This window comes from Anguilla rostrata, chromosome 1 (assembly GCF_018555375.3).
Source record: "Anguilla rostrata isolate EN2019 chromosome 1, ASM1855537v3, whole genome shotgun sequence".
Classification (NCBI taxonomy): Eukaryota; Metazoa; Chordata; class Actinopteri; order Anguilliformes; family Anguillidae; genus Anguilla; species Anguilla rostrata.
The window spans coordinates 81,518,319-81,538,599 of record NC_057933.1 but is presented as its reverse complement, the minus strand read 5'-3'; the positions used below and the strand labels follow the sequence as shown (position 1 = coordinate 81,538,599).

The 20,281-nt window shown below is 53.6% G+C and overlaps 1 protein-coding gene across 4 annotated transcripts in view; it reads left to right on the top strand.

Moving 5' to 3' along the window:
- dyrk1b (dual-specificity tyrosine-(Y)-phosphorylation regulated kinase 1B) overlaps positions 1-20,281 on the top strand; it is a 58,039-nt gene that overhangs the window by 25,252 nt on the left and 12,506 nt on the right. For 2 of the 4 annotated variants that reach the window (XM_064305067.1, XM_064305058.1), the window contains exons 2-3: positions 18,265-18,410; positions 19,247-19,366. In XM_064305067.1, the coding sequence (XP_064161137.1) occupies positions 18,348-18,410; positions 19,247-19,366 (183 nt within the window). In that variant the 5' untranslated portion in view covers positions 18,265-18,347. Of the gene's footprint in view, positions 1-1,037; positions 3,648-18,264; positions 18,411-19,246; positions 19,367-20,281 lie in introns of those variants that run through there. The other 2 variants (XM_064305040.1, XM_064305049.1) reach the window with 2 other exon arrangements.

Below are 20,281 nucleotides of genomic sequence, written 5' to 3'. Positions count from 1 at the left end.
CTTGAAAATCACAATTTAAAGAGATATGTAGGTGCTGTGCGCGGCCGTAGCACGGTTATGACTGTACCCGCACCCCATATACGTTGTGATTACTTTGCTTTGGTTGTTTGTCTTCCCCCCCCCCCCCCCCTTTAGCTATGCTATCTACCTGAAGTCTTTACCATTTGCGCGGGCACGTCATTCTGCCTCTGCGTGTCGTTTAGAGACAGCAGGGAAAGAGGGGGACAGGGCAACCGCCTCTCTCCTGTCTCCTCCCACTCGCCTCACCATTCCAATCCCAACTGCCGACGCGACCTTGTCTGACCAATCCTGCAGAAGCTGCCGTGGCGTCGGATAGCAACAGTCTGAGAACGCGCAAACAGGGGGTGGGTGGTGTTCTTAATCGAGGAACGCGCGTCAGGGAGGGGAGGGTTGTAGCGGAGGACAGCAAAGAGGAAAGGAGGGTTTGTCTGTGCGCGCGCTTTAGCACAGAAAAGTTAATATTATTTTAAAGGGCATATGCTGCCAAGGGAGGCTTACACAAGCGAAGGCACTTATGAGAGAAAAACCTCACTGCCGCCAGTATAATGTACCCTCTAAAAGTTTTTAGTGAACAATCGTCTTCTCATTTCCTTATAACTAGTTCAGCTTCTACAGAGGCAACAAAAGCGTATCCAATGGCCCATAGCTTTTAATTTATGGAAAGATTGTGCGTTTCGTCTAGGTTTATTTCTCTAAAGCAGATGTCTGAGATCGCATTCGTGACTGCCCTGTTGTTTAGGGGTTTGAGATTTGTCTAATGACCAAGTTATACGTAAGCTACCTTAAGAATGCATTGCAACTTATTTGACAGCTAAACTGTTGGTGTTAACTACGCATACAGTAAACTACGAACAGTAAACTGCCAAACTGTCGCTAACGACGCTTAATTTGTCTTATTTTTCCGGTTGCTATTAAATCGCTTTTGCCTGCTACCAAAGCGGTGCCGTTGCAACACCTTTTGAAGAATTAAATTGCGGGGTGCCTGTGTGTTTGGGGATGGGGGGGGGGGGTCTTGTCGCGAATGCTTGTATGGGCACACGCACTCGGGGTTGCGCCTTCAGCGTAGTTCTCTCAGTCTATATATATACAGTATATATATCTGCCGGGTTACTATAAATGGAGAGGAGCGCCTTGGTGGTGCAACTACTTCAGAACGGGGGTTGCTTCGTGTGTCAGGTTTGACTAAAATGTTTTTAGTTGTGCAAACATCAGCTGCGGTCGTCCATTTCTGTAAATAAGTAAACCAAACTGATCATCTATTCGGTACTGCTCTATGGCACACCAGATAGCCCGCCAGTTAAAGCGTTTAAACATTTATGCGCGAGAGCTGCGTCAACTAAGCTCCCTCCTCTCCAGAGTCCATGTCTCCTGTTCCCCCCCGCGTTAGGATTGCTCTTGGAACATTCCCCATCGCAGGGTGTGGATCCAGAGCCGGCCAGAGAGAACAGCTAACAGGGAGAGAATTCAGGGAAAGCAGCGAATATGATGTAAAGCTGGTCGAGAAGGAAACACTCGGAGGAGGAAAAAAATCCAGCGCGAGAAAGGGATTGAAGGGCAACAAGCGAAGTGATAAGGACAAGCAGTGGAGGGCAGTTGACTGAGCCTCAGACGGAAGCTATCTCAACACCGGCTGGCAGAGAATAGACTGCAGAGGCTGTGCGGGATGGAAGCCGCAAGACTGAACATCGCAAGCCTTTCTTTATCCTGAACCAAGGAACTGGGAGTTTTGTATATCTGGAGTAGCATCGTTTCTGCGGGGATCACTGAACATAGCCAGTCATCGGGAAGACGTGCAATAGCGGCCTTTTGCGAGCAATAGCCAACAACTGTATATGCATTGAGACGGTGACGGGGAATACAAGCATAAGGAATGCGGTCCTGTCTTTTTCAAGCTGAAGCGAAACCGACCAAAATATCGAAGGCATAAATATGGAATATCCCGTTTTCAGACGTGTGGATTTCTTTTGTAAATATTACCCAAATGCAACGCATGGCTAGCTCAGCTAGCTAAAGCAAATAGCTTAGACCAAACTGAGTTGAAAGGGGCGTACAGTTTGTAGCTACGTTTAAAGGCACATCATAATCAATGCAAAACAAAAATGGGAGGCTATCTCTTTTAAGCTTACTCAACCGCAGGTGCATTAACGTTTAGATTTTCGCTTTTTATGGGTTGCTACCCCTTAACATTTGAGACATTTAAAAGCAGTTTTACTTTGGTGCCTGGGATTACAGTCGCACTATAGCACTTTGCATATTGTGTTTTGTGTGCACGTGTAGGTTTCCTGTTCCTGCGCACGAAAATATTTATCACAATAGTCAATATTTACCTTACCGTCACCTGTGTTTTGATCTCCCTCCTACGACCAGTCAAAGTGTAAGGTCGCTATAGTGGACATCTGCGGACTTGAGCTAGTTCCGGAAAAAGTGGAGTTCGTGATCGTGTTTTTTTTATGTGTACGTGTGTGGCAGACAGGGTTAATTAGAAAACATCGCTAGTTTAAGAGGTAGATAGAAACTTTTCTCTCTTCCCCTGGATCGCTAGTCGGAATACGAGGACTGAGGCGAAACCGAAAGGCTGGGAAGAATAGCACTATCGTTAGTTACTACTACCAGTTTGGTTTTTTGACAGATTTGTTTCCCTTAGGATACCTAGAGGGAATCTAAGCGCCGCTATTGCTATTTTTAGGGAGAGTGATGGGGTAAATGGTGTTAGCCTGAAATTGAGACCCTCCTCCCAGCCTACCAGCACTTCCAGGTTTAGCTCCGTTTCCCGTGTCAGCTGCTGAATTGTCCGGACTGTACAACCAAGAGAGAGTCCCTTTTCTCTGCCAGCAAGCTCTCCTCCCTCGCCTATGACTTAACTGGAAGCTGACTTTTCTGCTTTTCGTTTTTTTCTTTGTGGAACGAACTTTTGGACATCGCGGGACAATGCATGGACCATGAAAACAGTCGTGCTTTAGGAGTAAACTCAAGTAACCAAATAATTTCATCCGTATATACACACAAAGCATATATCTTACAGAAATATATCTAAAAATATATAAGAAATATATTAAATAAGTATATTATATTTTTACGTCTGAATTAAGCATCGTTGCCTGATACCCAATTCATTGCCTTAGAGATAGTTAAATAGTAATAAAGGGAAAACAGAGGACAGAAGTGGACCTTTTTTGGAAACAAGTTTATGGTGCCTTTTTCTTTTATCAGTTCCTTCTGTCTCTTGCTTCAGGATTGTCTCACTTATTAAGAAATATTTTTGTGCGAGGAACCCAAATCAGAACTATATGTCTATCTGCCTTTCCATTGTTGGATGTATGTTGCTGGATCACCGAGTTAATGAAGATTTCAGTCAAGGATTACCATTACTTGATGCATACCCTACTTTTTCCAAAGTAAGATTTGGGTAGCGCAGCCGGTGACGTTTATTTGACCCAGTTCTTTTTTTTTGGGGATACCACGACCCAACACACAAGAGTTTCCGATGGTGATCACTTCGGCAGTGGAGGAGAAGCCGCAGCCTTCTAACAGAATGGTTGCGAACTTACCGACCGAATCCTGGATTGGCAACCCAGATCAAAGTCGCTACCTGCCGCAGTCCCACCTGCTCCGGAAGCCGTCAAAAAGTTAGTATGATCTCCTTTGAAATGCACGTGCGCCGAGCGCAGGTAGATTTACTGCGAGGTCTCGCCCTGAAATCTGGAGTCGTTCTTGTTCTAGAATACACGTTCAGCCTCTTTTAGGCTGTAGTATATTGGATGAGGATCTGGTTCCAGCACTGGTATATGTGAAGGTCTCTTCTTGAACCTCAGGGGGGAGGTCAGCAGAATTAAAACCCCCTCACCCCACACTGGCCTAATTTGAGATCTTAACTCCAGGAGAATCTGTGATACTAAGGCTTTATTTGGTAGGTCTTGTTAGCTCTGCAAACACGGTCGATTTTTAGTGGCTGTCTTGTAATTTTGAGGACTTCTCAGAGAAATTTGTGGTACGCTAGTGGATATCTCATCACCAGAGGAGTTAACTGAAATGTCTTTTCCCCAATCTCCATTTTATAAAATGCCTTTATTTATCAAGCTCATGGACCAGAAAACTCTGGGAATTTACTTTTATTTTTATTTTTTTAGTTCCACATCAGCTATAATTTGTTCGTTCTGAAAGGTCGTTCTCCTGTCTTTATGCGATGGCAAGTCCACCGTTTGACTTTCGGAAGTCTGTCTCCAGGTCGTGGCAGCATGGCTTCTCGTGTTGGTTGTTGGTGCGGGAGTTGCTCCGTTCCGTGTCCATGGCTACGCTGTGGTGCTCATCCTCTCGAAACCCGCGTGCAACAACAAAAAGCGCGTGGTATCGGAGTTGTAAAAAAAAAAAAAGGGCAGAAAAAGTGGACCATTATAGTGATGACGTAACGCGTTGAGGAGGAGAGGAAAGCGAGAATGGGGAAAGACCCAGCCCTGCTTTCGGTGGATCGGAGGATTACACTCCGCTCCACACAGTGACGTATCCCCACACGCCAAGGTTTTCGGCAGCCTCTGGGCAAAGTCCAAAGGATGCCTAACCACGCGTCACCTCGAAGGCTGAGGTGAGAAGCGCTGAAATAATTCCCCGGGTTTTGGCTTGCCCTGCGGACCCGGTCTTGCCCGTGTAGCGGCGGTCACGCCGCGTTGTGACCGACTCTCAACCGAAGCACGCTAAAGCTGACGTGTCGATGTGACGCGAGCTCGGAATCACCGATCTGATTGGAGTTAAGCTCGTTGGGCGTTTGCCTCCTTCCTGGGCGGCGGTTGGTGACGCACGTCTGCGAACGCGTGCCGCCTCCTCTTCCCGATCCCCGGGATTCTTTCGAGCGGCGGGTGCGCTGTTAGCCGTGCTAGCAGCAGCGGCGGCTTCGCTCGGCCTACAGCGAACGGCGAATCTCACAATACAGAAGAGCCCTGACTTTAAATGTCACGCGTTAGCGGCAGATTTATGAAACGCGATCGTGAGCACGTGACTGGAGGGTTACGGATTATGGCGCTCTGACCTGACTCCAGTTATTGCTCTGGTATCGGATGCCGTATCCCTCGCACGGTTCAGACGCCCTTCTGGCCACTCTCTCTCTTGCCGCGATTGTCCAGTGTGGGTTTCGTTTCGAGCTCTGATGGGAACGATGCTCCCATTTGGATTCGTACACGCCTCAAACGTCTGTGCTTCGGGCTCGCTGGCCTGTTGCTTCGCGCGGAAGGAAACGTGTATTCGCGCACGGCTGTGCCCGTAGCGGTGGTTCCCATATTTGCTGGCTTTCACATTGACACCCTGCTTTCTGAAGCCAGAGGGGGACCCTGGAGGGATATGCACAGAGACTGTGTTTAACCCCTACTGCACGCAGGTAGACCCGTCTGCCCTCCCTGCCTCTGGTGGCTGTGTATGTGGAGGTTGGGCCCGGATGTGGCTGCTGCTGGCCCCGTTTCCACTGACCTGCCGAAGCCTCTCACGTGCCGCTCTAATGCACCCCATGGTGGCCATTTTAGTTTCAACTGATGGGAATTTCGAATCGGGTTGCTGCTGCTGCTACAAACCACAGAACGTCTTCAGCCAAACTGGCACCGCCCACACCCGCGTATATAGCATGTTTGCTTGTAAACAAGTTGGAACGCTCTCCAAATTTGAACGGTTTCTCTCTTAGTTGCTGTCGGAAGGGTCCTTCCTGTTTCTGAGGAGACCACACCGCGAAGGTCGAGGTGAACGGTGGTGATTTGCATATCAGGCGGGAGCTTAAATGTTTATTCTACAGCATGACATCATGCCAAGAGGGAGGAGTTGAATCATTAGGAGTTTTGGCTGAGCACTGAAGTCTCATGTGGCTAACTGACACAGCATGCTGATGTCATAAGGTCACACTGACAGAAAAGGGCAGTTTGCGGGGGAATCACCTCTGGCTCGCCTCCTGGATAAGTGACCGATGGCACAAGATTGAAGGGCGGAGATGCGTCTCATTTAAACTGGTATCACCAAAACTGAGTGCCTCATTCTTTGGCAAATTGAACGAACTCTATAACGTGTCAACTAAAACCCACTGGCGAACGATGACGAGGGGTCAGGTGTGTTGTGATAGTGAGACTCGTTTGTGTTTCCAGTTGTGCGTTTGGAAGCGGGTGCGTTTGGGTTCGCTCTGCGGCAGGAAGCAGCTTGTGGACGCGCGGCCGGGGGTATTCAATTGGCGGAAGTGTGCGAGTGGGACCGGAGGGAGGGCGACGGGGGAGAAAGAACAGCCCCTGTGTGAGAAGGACATAGTGCATAGCGCTGTGCCACGGCCTGCCAGCCTGGGTTTCGCACGCGCTCAGTTCAGGGAAGGACTTGAAAGATTCAGTTATCTTGCAGTCGTTCGGCAGCTTAAAGGAGTTGAGTGGTAATTGAGTGGTAATCTGACCTTTTCAAGTGTTTCCAAACAAATATGTCGCTCACCTAGCCGGAGAAGAAGCGAAGGTGTGGGAACTCCCGCACTGAGACTAAAGATGGTCCTTGTTGTCAGAAGGGAGTGCCTTTAACCTCGCTGCAGTTGGGAGGAACTTTTTCATCTCCCAGTGGGACGGTGGCACGTCACTGCTTCAGAACGCAGGGCAGTGGAGCGACAGTGCGGTCGACCTTGGGGTTTGTCCTTGGCTGCCATTTCCCCAACTTCAGTCCGTGGCAGCCTCGGACAGAGCCCACCTCGCCGCCTTCCTGCCGCAGACCCCCCCTGACTGAGCGCAGTCAGAACGTCCCCACGCGTTCCCTGGGAGGAGTTTCAGGCACTTCCTGGTCTCCTGGGGTTCACGGGCGTGGTGTCAGTCAATGCAGACCCGCCCCTTTTTAAGCCCTCGTTTGGACTGTGCTGGTGCCTTGACCGGGCGGCTGCCCCCTCCGCAGGGCCGTGCGCCCGACTCCAGTCTCGCTGGGGAGGTTCCCTCGGGCGGGTGGGCAGTGAACCTCCCGCTGGGCGCAGCGCAGGCGCGGTCTGCTCAATGCGGTGGGTCCGCCTCACAGCCGCTGGCCAGTGCCCCAGCTGACACGTCTGACTGACTGGGACCGGTGGCAGTGGCCGTTTGATCTGAAGCCTGGCGCGTCGAGAGCCCACGATGAGACATTTCCAACGGCGTTTTATAGGGTCAAAGTGCCCCCCCCCCCCGTGCTTAGCACGGTTCAGTAACGCGGAAGAGCTCGACACCGCGTCCCCAGCCCTTAGCATCGCAGCCTGTCGGTGGGCCTGCGCTGGTGGAGGACGGTGACACTCGAAACATTCGTGTTTATGGCGGAGTGTGCATAACTTTTTAATGCCGCCATTATCACTTCCAAGTGATGGGAATTCAGCGGCGCGGCGGTAAATCAGAGCCCCGCCGTGATTGTCAAACCGTAATTTGACGCCCTCCTCGCCGTTCCCTCTCTTTGAACGAGGGAAAGTGTGTCCGTGTCCGTGTCAGTGTCCCTGTCCGTGTGTGTGTGTGTGTGTGTGGTGGGAAGGTGGCGTACTTGCACGTCTAGGCGAAACTCTTCAGACGTTTCTCCTAATTCACCGTGTTTATTTATATCTGTGCATCCGCCTGACTTTGCTGCCGTCTATTTCTGTGTGCCGGGGGACAGTCGGCCCCCAGCTTCCATGTGCACGTGTCTGACTTCTAGGCTCACGAGTGACGCTCTGATGGATGTGACTGAAAGGCAGTCTGTATGCGCCCTGCCCGGTCATCTTACAGGTCATCATCACGCTGTTTTCAGCGCACTTGACGGGGAAAGTGAGCTGTTATCGGGGTTGGGAAGGTACTGGGGGGGGAACTGTGGGCATTTTTCTTGCGATGCACGCGCTGCGCGTGAGTTCAAGCTGACTCAAAGAACCGTGGATGAAATGCGCTCTTCCCTGAACCCTGAGCAGCGCTGCAGAGGGTGTGTCTGTCTGTGCGGTGACGGAGAGGAGGAAAATAAGTTCACACAAGCGTCCTCTCCCCAAATACAACACGCCCTAACCTTTGCCCTACCCCCCCCCCCCCCCCACACACCCCGCTTCAACGGTCCTGTGGTTTCTGATTAGCCGAGCGTGCGCAAAACGACGGTCTAAAGGTGAAGCGGCTGTTTGTCCCTCTGTGTCCTCGCGTTGTCTCGCAGGTCTGAGGGTTTCGTGCCAAGTCGAGAACCCGCTCTTTTTTTTTTTTTTTTTTTTTTTTACACCTTCTCTGTTGGGGCCAGCTTCCCGTTTCTGAGGAAACCTTGGTATATACATTTTTTTTTTTTTTTTTTTATGCGTGAGGTTCCGCTTGTAAGAATCAGCGGGGAGACACTTCCCTTCTTCTCTCTTACTTTCTTTAAAATTTGGAGATGGCCAAAAACACGCTGTGTAACAGTTTTTTTAAAAGAAGTTTTTCAGCTGAAATTTTCAGCCGGACCGTTTCAGCTGCTCTCATCAGGGGTTTTTTGGGGGAGCTTGGGGGGGGGTCAGTCAGTCTCTGTAAACTTTGTCTGCATGTTGTGTGAGTCTGAGGAATGTAATTAAGGCTGAAGTAAGAATCACTCGGGAGATAAACACACAGCGCTAGCTGGAACCCGATTGGCTGACAGGCTCTGTGGGAGCCGCCCATGTGGAGGTGGTGTAACTGGTCTTCAGTGCCTCATGTCACTCGCTTTAACTTTCACTGCAGAAGAAATATGTTTTACTTGTCATTGCTGTAGCGAATGTAAGTTTTGCTTGTGAGTGTCGGGGGAGGGAGGGGGGGGGGGGGGTGGATGATGAGCAGATGTCGTGGGAGATGACAGACAGGGGGCGGGGTGTAGTGTCAGACTCCAGGCTCTGTTGGCTTCCCCTCCCCGCCCCTCCTCCCGCTGCTGCCGGTGACGCAAACCCAGGCAAAAACATGTTATTGAGCAGCGCCCGCGAGGTACCTGCGTGACCAAGCGCCAGTCCTGCCCTGCCTGTCCCAAACAACCCCCCGCCAGTGCCCTCCCCCTCCTTCCCGCCACCCGCCGTCTCTGCGTGCGCCCCCGCCCCCCCCCGCTGGGTTCCGCTCACGGTATCCTCGCTGACACGGGCAGTTCCATCACGGAACGCACATTAAACATTCAAAACTGCTCTCTCACTCCCCCCCCCCCCACTCTTTCATACGCACGGAAAGCGCTGCGCCAGTAACAACCGCACGTCTGTAACGTCGTTTCTGCCGGCTGCGGGCTGAGATACAGGGACGACAGCGGCTCACTCACACGGGGGAGGAAGAACGATCACTCTTTCCCCAAAGAGACCTTCATTACGAGTGGTCAGCCTAGATTAATTACCTGGGTTAGAGTCAGCTGGAGGTGATCTGGAGCCATGAAGGCACTCAGCTGAGGTGGGATGAGTGTTCAGTCTTCTTCTAGGGAACGAAGTAGTCGTAACTTTTCAGCCTGCATTTGCCTGACACAGGTGCCCACGTGTGCATCAGTGAGCATCAGGGTGGCAGGCTACTACGCAAAAGCACTCATGGGTACTGTAGTCCAGGACTGCTGGTACACCCCACGCAGTGGCCTCTGTCTCCAGGTGCGCCTAGAGAAACATGTTTTTAGGGAGCCCTATCGTTTGAGTTGGCTAGTGAGCATTTCTCTGCCTACAGGACAGACAAAGTGGGGGGCTTGTGTTTGGGGGTGGGGGCTGCTGACCCTCAGAGAGAGTCCGATGTTGTAGTGGAGGTCAGTGTCAGCTCTTCACCATTGCCCTTGAGTTGATCAAGGCCATGTGCTGTTACTGCAAGTGCCACGGGTTCACATCCTAAAAGCGTGAGCTTTTGAGAGAGGTTTGGCCTTGATGGTTCCCAGAGTTCACAAAAAAACAAACAAACAAACAAACAAAAAAAAAGTGAAGACACAAGAAACATCTCCTCCAGAACATGGGAAACAGCTAGCGGTGACTCCGCCGCTTCTGTCCTGCAACGAGGAGCATAGAGCGGCCCGGATATTATGGTGGCTTGTGGCTTGTGGATTATTTGTGGCTTGTGCGCATGTGCGTGCGTGTGCATGTGCACATGCGTGCGTGTGTGTTTGTGTGTGTGCGCGTTTCGAGGTGGGGGGGGGGGGGCTGTTGCCAGGCGGGGGGGGCTTCCCCTCGTCAGCTTTGCGGCTGGATTTTTATTGAGATTTGAGCGCTCTTATTTTGAACGTCCTGCGCGGGGCCTGGATTTACGGGCGTCGCTGCCTCTCCGAGACCTCGGCCCAGATGGCTTTTATTAATAGCGCGCTGTCTGACTCAGCTTCAAGTGGGGGACCGTCTAAAGATCAGAGCGGGATGGGCGGACGGACGGGCGGACGGAGAGAGGGGGAGGGAGAGCGGGAGGGGGGGGTACTCGTGATACACCCAGTGGAGCTGCGGTCCCTGTTTAGGGAGGGTCACGTGAAGCCAGAGGACTATATGTCCTGGTACGGGACGGCGTGGGCCCGGGACAGCTTTTGCCTGCTGCTCCTCCTCTCTGTCTTTTCGCCCCTCCTTTTGTCTCCTTTGGACTCTGAAGTTTTAACGCAGAGATGATGAATAATCGTCACCTCGGTCGGAGGCTTTCTCGGTCGCAGGTACAGGACGCAGGCGTCGGCGGAGGGTTAGAGCACGCGACGTACGCTTCGCCTGCGCGTCACATGACCCGCGTGTCACTGAGGCGCGGCACGAGGAGCCCGCTCCCACAGCTGCTCATTAATCCCAGAGCACAAACGCCGCGATCTAGCGTGTCGCGGGGCCAGCTCTTTGCCTGTGTTCTGGTGCCACAGTCGGGTCACGCCTGCAGCAGGTATGTAGGCTGATCTGCCACACACCTGTAGGTGGGTCCTTGTGTAGGCTTGTGTAGGCTGTGTGTAGGCTATACTGAGAACAGTAGAGAAAACGGATGGTTATGGATGATCTGACACTCACAGCACCTGTCCCCTTGACTGCAAAGGGCCCCCTCCACCCTAAATGGCCCCCTCCACCCCAAACGGTCCCCTCCACCCCGAACACCCCCCTCCACCCTAAAGGGCCCCCTCCACCCTAAATGGCCCCCTCCACCCCAAACGGTCCCCTCCACCCCGAACGCCTCCCTCCACCCTAAAGGGCCCCCTCCGCCCTAAACAGCCCCCTCCCCCTCAGTGATCCCTACCCCAATCGGGCTCCGCCTTCTCACTGGGGATTTTATGCGTCAAAGCGCCTGTTTGATACACGGCGCAGAATTCAAAAGCGGGAGAGCGACTGTCGTTCCCATCCTGAACTTTGGGCGTGTGTGTGAATGTGGCCGTGTGGGGGCGGGGGTGGGTTTGGGTGTGGGGGTGGTTGGGCGTGGGGGTGGGGGTGAGGGCAGGGGTGGGGGCGGTGGCTGTTCCCAGTGAACGGGCCTCCGAGAGACAGACTTCCCCTGGGAAGCTCTGTGAGTGAAGGGCGGTGGCAGCGGGCAGCGAACGCGAGTCGTGCCAGGCCCTCGGGAAGTGCTCTTCCTCCTCCTCCTCCTCCTCCTCCTCCTGTGAGACGGAGGCGGGGCTCTCCGCGCTCCCCGCGCCGGGCTCCTGAGGAGGACGCGCTCCTCCTGCGGCCAACTCCGCCGGCGTGCGGGTGGCCCGGGAGAAACGGAGCGAAGGGCAGCCGCTCAAATAAATAACGCGCCAGTGACACGGGGACGGAATGCTGGGGGGGGGGTGTAGGAGTTCGGGGGTGGGGGGTGGGGAGGCGATGGGGGTTTGGGGGGGGGGCGGTGTTGCCCAGGCCTGCTGGCGAAAGCACCCCGGCTCTACCTGCGCTCGGCCGCCTGGCAGCCTGAGACTTGGCAGCGGGCGCGCGGCTGGCGCGGCATGAGGCGGTGTTCTGTGACCGGAGTCATCGGGTTTACTGCGCGCCTGAAGGAGGCTGGGGGGCAAAGCGTGGCCGTCAGTTACTCATCTGTCCCTTTCTGCGAGGCGGGGAGGGTGGAGGGCTTGTCCGATGCCGCGGCGCGTCGTCGGGGTAAAATGCTTCCCTCCGATTGGACAGCGGGGTGAGTTGGCGCAAATAGAAGGTGGTGACGCCGGCGGTGTCAGCGGCCACAGTCACACGGGGCGTGCAGCACGAGGGTGGAGGCCAAGGTCGGTCGGTCTGGTGGGTTGGGGTGGGTTGGGGGTGGGGGGGGGGGGTTGACATGTACCTGACAGGAAGGACCCTCTCTGAAACACGCACTGAAAAGCGCAGCGTCACAGAGCGTGGGGGAGGCGGCCCAGCTGTGCCTGTCTCTCACTGCAGCCGCCCTCCTGGAGCTGAGCGCACTGCTCTGGGTTTGGGGAGTGGGGGGTGGGCCGGGACTGGCCTCCCTTGACCTGCTCTGGCTTTGGGTGTTGGGAGCACTGAGAGCCCCTGCTACATGTCGAGTCATGGTGCCACATCCACCACTCACTCTGTCGCTCACTCGCATGCTAAAATCACACGTCCGGATTTCCCCCGGACACCAAGTCTTTATCAGCCTGTAGCCTGTAGCGTGTAGCGGTGCTGCAGTGTTTGGGGCCTAGTCTGTAGCCTGTAGCCTGTAGCGTGTAGCGGTGCTGCAGTGTTTGGGCCTCGGCCTGTAGCGTGTAGCGGTGCAGTAGTATCTGGGGCCTAGCCGTGCTGTAGCGGTGCAGTGTTTGGGGCCTAGCCCGTAGCTGTAGCGGTGCAGTAGTATTTGGGGCCTAGCCTGTAGCTGTAGCAGTGCAGTAGTATTTGGGCCTAGCCTGTAGCGTGTAGCGGTGCAGTAGTATCTGGGGCCTAGCCTGTAGCGTGTAGCGGTGCAGTAGTATTTGGGGCCTAGCCTGTAGCGTGTAGCGGTGCAGTAGTATCTGGGGCCTAGCCTGTAGCGTGTAGCGGTGCAGTAGTATCTGGGGCCTAGCCTGTAGCGTGTAGCGGTGCAGTAGTATTTGGGGCCTAGCCTGTAGCTTGTAGCAGTGCAGTAGTATTTGGGGCCTAGTCTGTAGCTTGTAGCAGTGCAGTAGTATTTGGGGCCTAGCCTGTAGCGTGTAGCGGTGCAGTAGTATCTGGGGCCTAGCCTGTAGCGTGTAGCGGTGCAGTAGTATTTGGGGCCTAGCCTGTAGCTTGTAGCAGTGCAGTAGTATTTGGGGCCTAGCCTGTAGCGTGTAGCGGTGCAGTAGTATCTGGGGCCTAGCCTGTAGCGTGTAGCGGTGCAGTAGTATCTGGGGCCTAGCCTGTAGCGTGTAGCGGTGCAGTAGTATTTGGGGCCTAGCCTGTAGCTTGTAGCGTGTGGCAGGCAGTGTCTGTGTGTCAGTGTTTCAGTTGTTAGGAAGCGGCTTGTCTGAGTGGGAGGCCATGCAGACTGTGAAGTGTGAAAAACCAAAGCCAGAAACATTTACATTCTGTCTCTCACTCACTCTTTCTTCCTCTGTCTATTTCCCTATCTGTATTTCTTTATCTCTTTGTCTTTCTCTCGCTTCCTCTGTCCTTGTCTTCCCTTCTTGGACTATCTTTCTCTCCGTCTTTTGCTCTTTCTCTGTCTCTGTAAGTCTTTCGCTTTTCCCTCCTCTTTGTGTTCATGTGTCTCACTCTTCTTGCTCTTCATCTGTTCCCCCTTTTTCTTCACCTATCACTGTCTCCCCTTCTCACTCCGTGTCCAACTTTAGGCTGGGTAGCTCCTGTGCTCCCATTACCCTAACAGGAAATAGGAGTGGGGTCGTCAGGGACGAGCGCGGAGTGGGGGCGGGGGTATTCAGCTGTTGGTAGTACACGCGCTCACCCCCCCCCCCCCCAACCCTTCCATCCCTTTCCTTAGAAACAGGGAGTAGGCTGGTCTGTTGCCATGGTGACACCCTGATTGGCAGCTGGCAGCTGTATTTGGTCAGCTGTGAGCCACTGACGGGGAGGGGGAGTGGACTTTGTGGCCCGCACACCGTTAATTGCTGAAAATGTTTAATTCAGATGCTGCCTGATACATTACACCACCTCCCCCTTCAGTTGGACCACTTACATAAGTGAAATCCTGCACCTGTATATCTATAGATAAGACTTACTTACCCTTACCTGTTATATTTTATTAATATCATCCCCCCATTTCCTCTTAGACAGAGCATTTGTGTAAGTGCTTTGGCCAGATTGGTGCGCAAGGGAAGTGGAGAGAGAGAGAGAGAGAGAGAGAGGGAGGGAGGGAGGGTGAGAGCGGCATTGTGGGAAGGGTTGCTGATACAGCACAAGCTACCAGGTTTATTTATAGAGACCTCGCCGTCCAGCCCTTGGATACCAGCAGCCAATGGGGAGGCAGAGAGGGAGGGGGCCTCCGCCAATCAAGGGAGAGGAAGGGGGATGTCACACTCAGGAAGTTCTCAATGTGTTCAGTTCAGAATTTAAAGGCGCAGTGTGACATTTATCCTGGTCTCTGCAGATCTCTCTGCATTCCCGGCTCACTCTCAGCTCTGTGCAGGGGTGCGAGCCTGAATAAAGCAGCGCTCTAGAAGGGTCTGTTCCCAACTTCAGCCCCCCCACCCCCCGCCCCCCGCCTTTCTTTCCCCCCCTCCTCCGGTTTTGTCCATCAGTTTACAAAGATGGTTTTAAATGTGCACGAGCCTGGCTGAGGTGAGGGGTGCTGCGGTTGCCTGTGTTAAGGTTAAGGAGGGGCTTTCACCTGAGCATTCGTGCCTTGATCTCAGGGCTCTAAAAAACCGAACTGCAATGCTGACGCTGGATAAACGGCTTTGAAGCAAAGAAATACGTTAGAAAAGGCGCTAGCTTGACAACCCATTGTTTTTTTTTTTTGTTTTAAAATCACGTGGCTTTCTTTTTAAGTGGCTTGAGCTGTTGAAAGAAGTTTGAAGTGGGAGCACAAAGCGTGCTTTGATCCAGGCAGTGGCCGTGCAGGTGGAACTGTGCTTGTAGCCGGTCTCGCTGGGTCGATGGCGGTCAGACATGTCGTTTTGCACTGTGGAGGAATGAGTTTAAACTGCAGTCATTGATCGCGTGGCTATTTCAAGTTGTAATGTGTCACTGGTAAATTATACCCCCATTATTCCTCACTTGTCTGATATTAAAAGCAGCGGTAAAAGAAATCTGCCGTGCAGTACTTCATGTGGTTCACAGGCCTTGCTTTCGGACAGCACAGTTGCAGTTGTTCGGCGAAAACAATTAATTTTTTTTTTTTTACAGAATTGGCAGCGAGGGAGGCTGGCCTTTCTGCTGTGATTAATACCTGTCAGTCACATGACCGACGACAAACGGGAACGCTCAAATCGAACCTTTTTCACAGCTGAGAGAGGAGAAAGTGGTCGCAGTCTGCGTGTACCTAGGGGATCGGCTTTGCGTTGTTAACAAACAGAGTGATGGACGGATGCAGAAATAGGCCGGGAGAAGGGAGAAGCTGCGATCTGCTGTCGGTTAAAACGGTCTCCCCTCCCCTCCCCTCCCCTCGCCCGCTCGGCTCTGCTGCCTCTTTATTTACATCCCGGCTCCTTCCCGGAGGAAGTATTTCTGCTGACTGTTTCTAAGGCAGACCTGCGCGCGTCTCCAGCAGCTGGCTGCTCTGGTCCGCCCCGCGGCTCGTTCCGGTACGCGCCCGAGCGCGCGGCGCAGGTCTCACGCGCGCCTCTAAACGCGGCCCGCGTCCGCGGCTCGACTTTCAGCGAATGCGCACGAACCCCCTGCGCGTTGCCAGGGGTGCGAGTCCGCCACCGTCGGTACTCTGTGCGCCGTGATCGCGTCTGTGGCCCTCTGCGGTGGGGACTGCCCACTGTTCTGTGCTGAAGAGCCCGTGGGGTGTCGGTGCTGCTTCTGAGAGCGCCGTGCGCTTCAAGACTTCTGAAGAAATAAAGAAAAAAAAAAAGAAATGTTGAGTGACCGGTAACATTGAGTCTGATCGTTCATGGCATGTTTCAGGAGTTGATCAGCTGTTTGTTGGGGGCTGATGTTTATCAGTAAATGGGGATGCTGTTGGGACCTACAGTGAAGTCTGTTTCAGCTGAGCAACGATAGGCTGGGGTTCTGCATTAGCACCACTCCTCTCCCCTGTGTTGGGGTTCTGCATGAACACCACTCCTCTTCCCTGTGCTGGGGTTCTGCATTAACACCACTCCTCTTCCCTGTGTTGGGGTTCTGCATGAACACCACTCCTCTTCCCTGTGTTGGGGTTCTGCATTAGCACCACTCCTCTTCCCTGTGCTGGGGTTCTGCATGAACACCACTCCTCTTCCCTGTGCTGGGGTTCTGCATGAACACCACTCCTCTTCCCTGTGTTGGGGTTCTGCATTAGCACCACTCCTCTTCCCTGTGTTGGGGTTCTGCATTAGCACCACTCCTCTTCCCTGTGCTGGGGTTCTGCATTAGCACCACTCCTCTTCCCTGTGCTGGGGTTCTGCATTAGCACCACTCCTCTTCCCTGTGCTGGGGTTCTGCATTAGCACCACTCCTCTTCCCTGTGCTGGGGTCTGCATTAACACCACTCCTCTTCCCTGTGTTGGGGTTCTGCATGAACACCACTCCTCTTCCCTGTGTTGGGGTTGTGCATTAGCACCACTCCTCTTCCCTGTGCTGGGTTTCTGCATTAGCACCACTCCTCTTCCCTGTGCTGGGGTTCTGCATTAGCACCACTCCTCTTCCCTGTGTTGGGGTTCTGCATTAGCACCACTCCTCTCCCCTGTGTTGGGGTTCTGCATTACACACTCCTCTTCCCTGTGCTGGGGTTCTGCATTAACTACCCTCTCCCCTGTGTTGGGGTTCTGCATTAACACTGTGCTGGGTTTCGGCACAAGCGCTGTGATTGCGCCGCTCCCACAGCCGACTTGTTTCAGTAGTCGAGCGCTGCGCCGGCGCGGCGCTGGGGACCGGAGAGCGTGAGGCAGCCCCGGCCGACGGGTCCACAGGAGCGGCGACGCCGCGCGCATATCCCCTCCGCCCGGAAACCTCCCGTTTCCAACCGCTTGAATTTCTTTCAAGAGGAGAGAGAGAGAGGTGCGGGAACAAAAACACGGAGAAGAGGGCGATCGCTCGGCTCTGCCTCTTTAAGCGGAGAGGACCGGCGTGAGGACGTCACTCTCAGAGAGCCCTGTCTGTGTCTGGTCTCGGGCTGATGACATCACGCCCTCTGAGGAGGAGACGGCGAGCCCGTTAGCCCCGGCTAGCTTTTATGCGGTTAGCGCCTGGGCGTGCTCCGCTCCTCCCTGTTCGGTAACGGGTCTGAGCACACGTAGCCGCGGCTAATAGACGAGGCCCCCTTAACACGCCCGAGCGTAGACAGCGGCACGCGTACAGGTGTCGGCCAGACGAATGAGGCGCAGTAAAGACAACTGCAGCGCTGCTTAAGACCCAGCTGATTCGCTCCACCTCACCATAGCTTTATTGCACAGGAGGTTAGGCACACTTTTCTTTTTGTTTTTTTTTGTGTGTGCGGTGGTTGTGTGTACATGGATACGCTCCGTTCCTCTGACCCCCCCCCTCCGGGGGAGGGTGGTTGCAGTTTGTGTTGGAGGCTCCACCTCAAGTTTTGGGCAGGTTTTCTCATTTAAAAATGAAGAAGTTGGTGGTCATATAAGCACATTATTTTTGTAGGTTGTTTTTCTCTGTGGCTCGTAAAAGGCGCTTCTCTTGGGTGGGTGTTAAAGGTGTAGGGCTGTGGGAGTTTTTTAAGGGCTGGGTGAGATGGCGGTAGTTTGGCGGGTGTTGAAGGTGTAGGGCTGTGCGAGAGGGGGCTGGGTGAGGTCGCGGTGGCGCTTGGCGGTGTGCGGCGACCCCTGTACCCAACTCTCAGAGACTGCCGCGTTTCTGCCGGCACCGTGCGTTCGGCGCCGGCCTTCAGTACCATCACCAACAGGAAGTTCACTCAGTCTGTCCTAACTACTTCACCTGGTGTGTGGTGTGGTGTGGTGTGTGTGTGTGTGCGTGTGTGTGTTTGTGCGTGTGTACCCTTGTGTATGGGTGAGTGCAGTTTAAAATGAGGTCTCACCTCTAAAAAGTGTGTTAAGTCCTCCGCATGACCAGTGTAGAAGTATTGAGCGCAGTACTGATATGCATTAACCCTCCCTCCTTCTTCCCTTCCTTCTCTCCTCTCCTTATGTCTGTCTCTTTCTCCCTCACTGTCCTTTTCTCCTTCATCCTCACTCACTCCTGGTTTCTCTTCCTTTCCCCCTTTCCCTTCCTCCCTCTTGCTCTCACCTCCATCTGCCTCCACTCTTCCTCCCTCATGCTTCCCCCTTTACTCTTCCTCTCATTCCTGCTCTCTCCGTCTTTGTCTCTCCCCCTCCCTTCTACTTCTGCTCTCCTCCCTCTCTCCCTGCCTCTCTCACCTTCTCTCTCTCCTACTCTCTCTCTCTCTCTCTCCTGTGCAGGTGGAAGCAGCTCAGGATGCAAGCCCCCCTCCTCCTCCCTCTGCCAGCCTGCTGCCTTGGGCTTCTCCCCCGCTGAGCCAACCATGTCGAGCCAGCACAGCCACCCCTCCTTCAGTAACATCCACTCCATGGCCGAGCAGCAGCAGGTACTGACCACAGTAGCTCCTCCCCCCTGCCCGTACTGATCACACAAGCCCCGCCCTCCCTGCCCGTACTGACCGCACGAGCCCCCCCCCCACCTGTACTGACCACACAAGCCCGCCTCCTCCCGTACTGACCGCACGGCCCCCCACCTGTATGACCCCCCCCCTCTGCCTACTGCCACACCCCCCCTGTACTAGCACAGCCCCCCCCTGTCTGACTGCCCGCCTGCTGCTGCTGCCAGCTCTCTGTCCAGCAGCGTACTGCAGCCTCTCATACACCGCTAACACCCCTAACACTGCTAGCGTCCAGCACTACTGTATTATATGCACCGCTAACACTGCTAGCGCCCAGCACAACATTATCATATACACCGCTAACACTGCTAGTGCTCAGCTCTATAGTATCATATGCACCGCTAACACTGCTATCACCCAGCACTGTAATGTTATATACACCGCTAACACTGCTAGCACCCAGCACTGTAATGCTATGTACATCGCTAACACTGCTAGCATCCAGCCCTGTACTATCATGTACCCTGCTAAAACTGCTAGCGCTCGGATCTGCAGTATCATATGCACCGCTAACACTGCTAGCACCCAGCACTGTAATGTTATATACATCGCTAACACTGCTAACATCCAGCCCTGTACTATCATGTACACTGCTAACACTGCTAGCATCCATCCCTGCAACATCATATACACCGCTAACATTGCTAGTGCCCAGCACTTCAATATCATATACACCACTAACCCGGAGGGTTGTGGCGTGTTCGTCGCATGAGTTGCCGCTTCCGAGTCTCAGCGGTGTCTCATTCCCCACACTTCCCCTCCAGGTGCTGTCAGATATGACCATACTGCAGAGGAGGATCCCCCCGAGCTTTCGAGATCCTGCCAGCGCTCCGCTCCGAAAACTCTCCGTCGATCTCATCAAGACTTACAAGCACATCAATGAGGTGAGCGAGTGTGCCGCAGAGCGTAGGGCCAGTGTAGGAAGCTGACCCGAAACCCGTGGAGTTCATTTGTGGCCTCAGACATCCTGAGGGTTTTGGAGGGCTCTGTGTTAAGAGCATCGGGGCGCTGTGTTAAGAGCATTAGGGCTCTGTGTTAAGAGCATTAGGGCTCTGTGTTAAGAGCATCAGGGCGCTGTGTTAAGAGCATTAGGGGCTCTGTGTTAAGAGCATTAGGGCTCTGTGTTAAGAGCATTAGGGGCTCTGTGTTAAGAGCATTAGGGGCGCTGTGTTAAGAGCATCGGGGCGCTGTGTTAAGAGCATTAGAGCACTGTGTTAAGAGCATTAGGGGCACTGTGTTAAGAGCATTAGGGCGCTGTGTTAAGAGCATTAGAGCAGTGTGTTAAGAGCATTAGAGCACTGTGTTAAGAGCATTAGAGCACTGTGTTAAGAGCATTAGAGCACTGTGTTAAGAGCATTAGGGGCACTGTGTTAAGAGCATTAGCGCACTGTGTTAAGAGCATTAGAGCACTGTGTTAAGAGCATTAGGGCGCTGTGTTAAGAGCATTAGAACACTGTGTTAAGAGCATTAGGGGCGCTGTGTTAAGAGCATTAGGGGCTCTGTGTTAAGAGCATTAGGGCACTGTGTTAAGAGCATTAGGGGCACTGTGTTAAGAGCATTAGGGCGCTGTGTTAAGAGCATTAGGGCGCTGTGTTAAGAGCATTAGAGCACTGTGTTAAGAGCATCAGGGCTCTGTGTTAAGAGCATCAGGGCGCTGTGTTAAGAGCATCAGGGCTCTGTGTTAAGAGCAGTAGAGCGCTGTGTTAAGAGCATCAGGGCGCTGTGTTAAGAGCATTAGGGCCTGTGTTAAGAGCATTAGGGCCTGTGTTAAGAGCATTAGGGGCTCTGTGTTAAGAGCA